The sequence below is a fragment of the Manihot esculenta genome, chromosome 13, assembly GCF_001659605.2.
Source record: "Manihot esculenta cultivar AM560-2 chromosome 13, M.esculenta_v8, whole genome shotgun sequence".
Taxonomy (NCBI): domain Eukaryota; kingdom Viridiplantae; phylum Streptophyta; class Magnoliopsida; order Malpighiales; family Euphorbiaceae; genus Manihot; species Manihot esculenta.
In genome coordinates this window covers 12,739,604-12,748,481 of record NC_035173.2, presented here as the reverse complement: position 1 = coordinate 12,748,481, position 8,878 = coordinate 12,739,604, and the positions used below count along the sequence as shown (strand labels likewise).

Here is an 8,878-nt window from a genome sequence, read left to right as displayed (position 1 = left end):
TATAATTATCATTTATTTTATAATAATCTTATCTTTTAAAAATAAATATTGTTTTATATTTAAGTTTTGTGTTTTGCATTATTTATACGGTGGGTGTGACTTAAATATAGAAAATTGAAAAAGATAAAGGCATTCCAAAATTGAAAAGAAGAATGACAAAACACAAGTAAAGGGTCCATAACAACATCATTAAATAAAAAAGAAAGTGTTTTAAAAGATTAAAATGTGAATTGCAAGCAACTCCCACAACAATGTCAAAAGGAAATGATGTTATGTTGAAAAATAATGGCTAATTAGCATTCGGTCAATTTGAATCGAATTAAATAAACTAAAAATTAAAATTTTAATATTTATAACAATTAAATCGAATCGATTTTAGTTAAAAATTAAATTGAATCGAACCGATCTGATTCAATTCGATTTAATTCAGTTTGATCGATTTAATTTTTTAATAAATTTTTATTTTTTATACTTTATTTTTAATATTCTAAAATTTAATTAAAATATTTTAACTTTAATATGATCTAATATCTATATATTATTGAAAATAATATACTATTATCACTAATCGGTTCAATTTGATTTTTTTAATTTTTTCTGATCAAAATCGAATCTAAATAAGCAAAATTTTTGAAATTAAAAATCAAATCGAATCGAAATTAATAAAAAATCAAACTGAATTTTCAAATTAATTCAATTCGGTTAATTTTTTCGACTTGAATCGAATACTGCGCACCCTGTTAATTAGCCAATAATTTTATTTTATGTGTTTTTACGTTTTAAATTTAAATATTTCAATTTTAATTTTTTATCTCAACCTTTTAAATACAGCTTAAACTAAATTTTAAAATTTAATTTTTGTACACTTAATATACCATATAAAATCTATACTTATCAAATATAATAATTGAATTTTAAACATTAAACTTCAATTTTTTTTTTGAATTTCACAGATAAATATATCTTTAATTAATGGTGGGTATTCAATCGATTCGATTCAAAATCAAATCGAATTGAATAAACTGAAAATTAAAATTTTAATATTTATGAAAATCGAATTGAATTGATTTTGATCAAAAATCAAATTGAATCAAACCGATCTGATTTGATTCAATTCAATTTGATCGATTTAAATTTTTAATAAATTTTTTATTTTTTGCTATTTATTTTTAGTATTTTAAAATTTAACTAGAATAGTTATATTATTGAAAATAATATATTATTATTATTAATTAATTCGAATTTTTTAATTTTTTTAAATCAAAATCGAACCAAATCAAAATAATTAAAAATTTTAAAATTAAAAATTAAAAATTAAATTAAAATAAAAAATTAAATTAAAATTTTAAATTAATTAAATTTAATCAATTCTTTTAATTTAAATCAAATACTGCTAAACTCCTTCCTTTCCTCCCTTATCCACCGTCCAAGTTAAATTGCACAAATCTTAAAATTTTGTTTAAGTTACATTCAATTGAAAATATTATAACAGTAAATTAAAATATTTTAAAAATAAAAAACAAATTAAAAAAGAATGCGTAGACCTGGTCAAAGTCAAATTACTGAGTCAAAAATCCCTAAAGACACATGTCTATCAGAACTCACTTTTGACACTCTTGCATTATTACCTTGTAGACTCATTTTCTCTTTGCTGTCAAAGAATCTCTCTTCTCTCCCTCCCCATTTGTTTTTTTCCTTTGTTTTTTATTGTTTGAGCAGAATTTGAAAAAAAAAAAAAGAAACAAACAATCAAGGTTCTGTATTTTGTCTATTTATACCTTTCGAAATGTAGAATTTTTATACTTCAATTTCAATTTTTGCATTAGGGTTTTGCTTTTTGGTGGTGTTATACTTCTTTGGTTGGAAAACAAATAAAGAGCATGTACTCTGCTATTTGCTTTCATAGTTTCATTTTCAGCTTCTTCTGAATCTTGCCTTCATTTCTTTGACCTAAGATACCTCTCTATTTCTTGCCGTCTCAACAAGGTCTTTCTCTACAGATATACATTGTTAGTTGTGTTGCTGTTGAATCTGTTATGAATTAGCATTTATTGCACTTTGATCGGTTTTCTTCTGGTAATTTTTTTTCCGATTTTGAATTTATATGCTGGGTAATTACAGATTGATTCTTCTTCTGGGAAATTGGGTTGTTCTTTGAATCGTTTTATAAGTTTATTCCTCTATATGGGTTTTGTGTCTTCTGTTTAAACATTGATTTTGTTGTGAAGAGTGTCTAATGTAAGTAATTTTATAGTATCCTTGCTTGAATTTGGTACTAGATTCGAGTGCAGTGTTGTTCTTCTCTCTTGAATTTTCTGCGTTCTTTTACTAGTGAAGTATGGGAGAGCAGGTGGGATTGCTAAAGGTGACTGTTGTACAAGGGAAGAAATTGGTTATCAGGGATTTCAAGAGCAGTGATCCTTATGTGGTGGTCAAGCTAGGGAATCAGGTGATTTGAAGCTCTGCAATTCTTTTTATTCTAAGCTCTGTGAGTTTGTGTTTGTTCTATCTTACATCTCTTCTTTGATTCAAAGCCCAGTTGCTTGATGATCTTAAAATGCAGTTAATTTTTGTTGCTTTAGAGGATTTCTGACATAAGACCACATTGTTTTCCTCTCCATTCTTGTGCAAATTAAATAAATATTGTAGAAATTTACTATTTAATCTGGTTATTTGATCTCTCTATTTTAAAAAGTAGTTAGACATTAATTTTAACTATTAAATATTATAAAAAATTCATAATATAGAATTTTTCCTAAATATTAATTGCCTGAAATAGTTTTCAGAATTGAGGATCAACTAATGAGTTTTCTATAATATAAGAACTAAATAATAATTTTTCCTAAATATTAATCAAATGGATAGAGGCATACATTTCGTGAGTGAAATCGTTTTCCCCTTTTCTATTTTGTTTCTTCTGGTAGCTCTATGTATAGGCATTATTTGGTGTAAGATCCAGTTCTTGCCTTGAATGCAAGGTTCCTTTTGGTATTCTTAATAACATTCAGTAGGATGGTGTTCAGTTCTTTTACTCTGATGAATTATATAAGTGACTAGTTTCTCTTGAACAGACATTAAAGACCAAAGTTATTAATAGTTGCCTTAATCCAGTCTGGAATGAAGAGCTAAGCTTCACCCTCACAGAACCTGTTGGAGCTCTGAGTTTGGTGAGTTTAGAATTTCTTGAATCTTCATGTGTTTATACTGCTAATTGATTAATTATGTCCAGTTAAATGGAACAGGGAAAGAAAGAAAAAGAAAAAGGAATAAAATCTGAATCAAATAGATCATTTCAAGCCTATTTGGGCCTTTGCAATTGACAAAATTTAAAGTCGGTAATAAATTATGACCATTTTGGATTAAAATTTTTTTACTATATGGCTAATTTGTATTTAATTGTTAAATTTTATAAGTTTTTAGATTTTTTCAATAGGTTATGATTTTAGTTCAAGTGTTCAATAGTTAATTCTACGTAGCATGGGAGTGTAAACAAATATTTAGCAAAAGAATTTTTCAAAACATTATTCTGCCTGCTGTGGTTGTGCAATCTCTTCTGTTCTTTGAGGCCCTATAGTCGGATGGCATCACTATGGATGTCTGAGATTGCAGGGTTTCAAAACATATGGCTAATCGTCAAGCCAAACGAATGGGATGGATCTGCTGCCAGACATTAAATTTTGCTAGTATCCTTCCAAGAGCTACACTGTCTTAATGAATTTGGTTGGTCATAGTGGAGTAGTTTAAAGATGCCAAAATTGTGCCATAGATTTCTATGCCATATAATCAGATTGCTGTTTCCACAGGAAGTATTTGATAAAGACCGTTTCAAAGCAGATGACAAGATGGGGCATGCTCAACTCAACCTTCAACCAATTGTCTCTGCTGCTAGATTGAAGCAGATTCTGCAGGTTTGTTCTGGTGAGACTATTTTAAGAAAGGCTGTTCCAGACTCGGACAATTGTCTTGCGAGGGAAAGCTCGATTAGTTGCATAAATGGTGAGGTGGTGCAGAGTGTCTGGTTGAGGCTCTGCGCAGTCGAGTCTGGCGAGATAGAACTAAAGATTAAGTTGATCGATCGTCCTGTCGCCTCGTCAAGGTAGTTAAGAGTTTAGAATTGACAATTGAGTAGAGTTTCGACATGGGTACCTCGTACCCTTTTAGAAGTATCAAACAGATTTTGAAAAAATGGGTATCAAAATTTAGTACAGATTTCAGTTGGCTCATGCAAAGACGAAGCTCCTTTTCTCGAGTGCAATTTGAAATTTTGATCAAGTTTGATGAAATCTTCCGCTCTTTGTCTCTGCGATTCAAGCTGTTTTAAATTGCAGGCGAATTTGTAGTAAGCTACAAAGGTATATATCTTGCCTTGTAAGGAAAAAGGAAATTATTTTTAAGCCATCATTTAGCTTTTTATTTGGAGTTTCTAGTTTTGAAAAAATTCAAAATAAATGATTTTTTTTTAAAAATTTTTCTGTTTGATAAAATTAATAAAGTAAAAATTTAATTTCCTTGTGAAAATTGATTTTGAACTAAAAGAAAATCTTATCAAAATTGTTAGAATTTTATTAAAAATAATTTTACTCCAGCCATTTTCAACGCTGCATCAAATCTCAAATCTCATTTTAACGTTGGAGTTGTCTTCCAATTCCATAATTCAGCGTAATTTTAATATTTTGCTGCAGCATTATTTATTTATTTATTTTATTTTTCTATTAATTTATAATATAGTTTAAAAATTTATAGTTTTTTCACAAAAATTCTTTTTTACTATTTAGGTATTTAAAAATTTTTAATTAAGTTTTTTAGTTTTTTCACTCTTTTAATATATTAAATTTTAAATTTATTTTATATTTTTATAATTATAAAAATTTAATTTAGATTAATATATTTTTAATTATAAATAGTATTTATGATAAATTTATTTATAATATATTATATAAAATAAGTGGAGTTGTGTATGTATTATAATTGAATAATATATATTAATTGAAAATAAAATAAGTAACAACACATTAAATATATAATATTTTTATAAATATTTTGATAAGTCAGATCTGAATTCAGTAATATTATTAAAATATTAATCATACAAATTAGAGATGGTGGTTGGCGTGTAGCTCTTTTATTTGATATTCAAATTTTTTCTTAGTAAAATATTTCACGAACAATTGGTTTGGAAACAGAATTTAAATCATGCAATAAAATTTTATTTTCTTTTTTAAATTCTTTTAAGTCTAAAGCTCTATTTCTTGTCATCCTTTTCTCTCCCTTTCTTCAGTTGCATTCGTTAACGATTCCACAAACTTTTCATTATCAGTATATAAGCATTTTAGGGCGAATAAAAAAGATTTGTCAAATTTTTTTTAATTTTATTTTTTTTATGCCAAGAGGTCAATCCCATGATATATAATCTCGTGAAATATTCTCATTTAAATGGATTGAAAATGATGATAAGTTTAGAGATGGTACCATAGGTGAGTTAGGAGTAGGATTGTCTGATTTTGAGAACAAAGCTTTGATTTGGAACTATTTTTTTTAGAGCTACTATTTTTGAACTTTTCAGCATCTTTCATTATGTTTCAAACATGGTCAAATTTGAATATTTTTTTTGCAGCTTGGATTTTGCATGAGTAAAATTTTTATTTGATTGAGCTGTATAATTTGAAAAATATTAAGGAAAATTTTAAGATTTATATGTAAAGTAATTATCAAATAAATACTCACTAGATCTTGCTTTGAAGCGTCACTAAGATATAAGTTTTCAACTTGTCGATAACAACAATTCAATTTTCTTATAGCATTCTCAATAACTTGCATTCGACATTGCACAGATCGTGGGTTGTGGAACTCCCAAAATTCATTCTTTGTAACTTCATATGCTTTTACCACTCGACTTCAAAAACATTGATTAGATTGTTATTTACCTATAACGGGATATTGAGAAATATCTAAATAAATTCTACATAATAGCATATTTTCATGGATAGAATATCCTGTAGATCTTGAAGTTATAGTTTACAGAATGATTAAATATTGAAGGGTATAGCTAACTCATGGTAAGTTGTAGATATTAAAATTTCAATATATATAAGTCAGATGGAATATTAAATAATAATTAAACCAACAGTATCATGATATATTTCATCTTAAAACTGACCATTGGATGGATTTCTTCTCAATCTCCACCTTCCGATGGTATGCATCTCTATCTCCACATTTTTCAATAATGTCATATGAAATTTTAAACAATAATTAAACCAACAGTATCCTGATAGATTTCATCTTAAAATCGACTGTTGGATAAATTTCATTTCAATTTCTACCTTCGGATGGTATGCATTCCTATCCCCATATTTTCCTATTAAATAATATATTCTTTTAAGATATAAACATAACTCATATTTTCTAATAACTTATATTTTCTAATTCCTCTTAAATTCGAGTAAAAAAAATTTCTACAGATTGTTACTTAAAATGAATTTCTATGTTGGAGGTATATCAAATAATGATGCTGAAAATTCATCATTTTATTTAGATATTGATGATTATATTTTAGATGATAATGAATTTGAAGCAGAAGAACAAGCAATTAATCAACAAATTCTTAGAAATAAGATAGTTTTACGGCAAATACAAGATCAACACAGAGTTTTAGGCTCTGCTCCAAGTCATCTAGTAATCAATAATTTATTTTTAGATTATTTTTTCAGATAATCCATGCTTCAATGATGTAATGTTTCGTCGACGATATAAAATGTCTCAAAATTTGTTCCTTTGTATTGTCGACAAAATAAAAGCGCATGTACGTATTTCGAACAACAACAGGTAAAATTGGATTATCTACTCTTCAAAAAATCACTATTTTTCAAAAAATCACAACTGTGTTTCGAACGTTAGCGTATGGTTTGCCGGCGGATTCTACCGATGAATATGTGAAAATTGGAAAGTCCACTGCAATTGAAAGTCTAAAGAGATTGCATCAAGCTACCATTAAGGTATTTGGTGAGCAGTATCTGAGATCACTAACTACTAAGGATATTGCAAGGCTTCTCTATATTGGTGAGCAACGTGGCTTTTCAGGAATGTTAGGTAGTCTCGATTGCATGCATTGGAAATGAAAAAATTGTTCTATAGCATGGGTTGACCAATATACAGGTTGTAGTGGATCGCCAACAATCATTTCATAAGCTGTAGCTGATTATGATTTTTGGATATGGCATGCATATTTTGGAATGTCCGACTCAAATAACGATATTAATGTTTTGAAGTAATCACATTTATTTTTCGATCTTACTAAAAGTATTGCTTCTCCTGCTCATTATTATTCAAGGAAAATAATATAATATGAGTTATTATTTAGTTGATGGTATATATCCGAAGTGGGCATCTATTATGCAAACTATTCATGAACCACAAACAAGGAAGAAAAAGTATTTTGCAATGAAACAAGAATCATGTCGAAAATATATTAAACGTGCTTTTGGAGTGTTACAGTCACATTTTACAATAGTTACAGGGCCATCATATTTTTTGAAAAAAGAAGTATTGCATGATATATTAACTACATGTATTATCATGCATAATATGATAATTGAGGATGAACGTGATTTTAATGCACCTATTGAAGATGATAGAGAATTTTCAGTTCCAACTGTTGAAATGGTTGTCGATGAAACTACCCGATTTGAATAATTTTTAGCCCGACACAAAAAATTTAAATAAAAATGTCCATTTTAAGCTTCGTAATATATTAATAGAGCATTTATGGGAGCAATATACAAATTCAAATGATCATCTAAATTAGTTTGTATTTTTTTATTGATAATTTAATATGTACGAGTCTATTTTATTTTTAATTTGCTGATTAATATATGTTTATAATTAATATTTAATTAATGTATTTTTATAATTAATGTTTAATTAATGTATTTTTATAATTAATATATTTTTATTTATCTATAATATAATTGAATAATTGAATATTGAATGAAAATGTAAAATATATAAATGTATGGATGGATATATAAAAGGATATAAAATTTTTAATTTAAATAGATAAATAAAGTTAAAGTAAAATAAATAATATAATATTAAAGAGAAAATAATATAAATAGAATTTTTTTTTGCGCTAAAAATGATTCAAGAATTGAAAATGATCTTGCTGTCATTTTGATGTTTTGCATTAAAATGGTGTAAAAATGATGCTTAGTGAGTTGGCTTTAACATTATTTCCATTGAAATTATTTAATTAGCTGTCAAAAAATTTTTTTTATCCTTTGTTTTTCTGCCTTAATTTTATTTTTATTTTTATTTTTAATTAATAATTGCTTCCAAAAATCATTTTAATTTAATATTAATTATTAATATTTAATATATTCATAATTAATATTAAAATTTTTATTATATTATTTTATTAATTAAAAAAAAACAATCTTTGTATTTTTATGGTAAAAAATTAGAATATTTCATATTTTAAAAATATTAGTTATACATGTTTACTTAGATTTTAAGAATAAATGATTAATTTGAAAAAAAATAAAAATTATTTTCAACACTGCTTTAAATAATATAATATTTTTAATTATAAAATATTATATTTATTTCATATATAATATTCATAAATATAAAAAATATGACAATTATATTAAGTAAAATAAATAAATATATTAATTTTTATTATAAATATTAATTTTAAATAATTTATATCAAAATTAATCAATTGGCTATAATTAAAATAACAATTTAAAATTGAGATATAATTGATAAATATTGAAAAATTTTAAATTTTTTATTATGAAACTTTTATCCGCATCACCGATTACGATTAAAATATTAATATTTATACTATATCAGTCAGTACATCAGTAATCTCCAATCT

The 8,878-nt window shown here is 25.8% G+C and overlaps 1 protein-coding gene across 10 annotated transcripts; it reads left to right on the top strand.

Annotated features, from left to right (window-relative positions):
- The first annotated feature begins 1,760 nt into the window (after positions 1-1,760).
- Positions 1,761-4,398, top strand: LOC122721460 (protein C2-DOMAIN ABA-RELATED 11-like). 10 transcript variants are annotated; one of them, XM_043949234.1, is made up of 4 exons: positions 1,763-1,986; positions 2,338-2,449; positions 3,072-3,167; positions 3,804-4,398. In XM_043949234.1, exons 2-4 carry the CDS (start codon positions 2,339-2,341, stop codon positions 4,098-4,100), a joined length of 504 nt encoding a protein of 167 aa, XP_043805169.1. In that variant the 5' UTR covers positions 1,763-1,986; position 2,338; the 3' UTR covers positions 4,101-4,398. The 10 variants fall into 10 exon arrangements, with proteins under 10 accessions (XP_043805177.1, XP_043805176.1, XP_043805175.1 ...); XM_043949237.1 differs by having other exon boundaries at positions 2,333-2,449; XM_043949233.1 differs by having other exon boundaries at positions 1,763-2,076.
- The last annotated feature ends 4,480 nt before the right edge of the window (positions 4,399-8,878 follow it).

Coding starts and splice junctions, on each gene's coding strand:
- LOC122721460 (XM_043949234.1), top strand. CDS start 2,339: ATGGGAGAGCAGGTGGGATTGCTAAAGGTGACTGTTGTACAAGGGAAG. Junction 2,450..3,071: donor TGGTCAAGCTAGGGAATCAG/GTGATTTGAAGC, acceptor TCTCTTGAACAG/ACATTAAAGACCAAAGTTAT. Junction 3,168..3,803: donor CTGTTGGAGCTCTGAGTTTG/GTGAGTTTAGAA, acceptor CTGTTTCCACAG/GAAGTATTTGATAAAGACCG.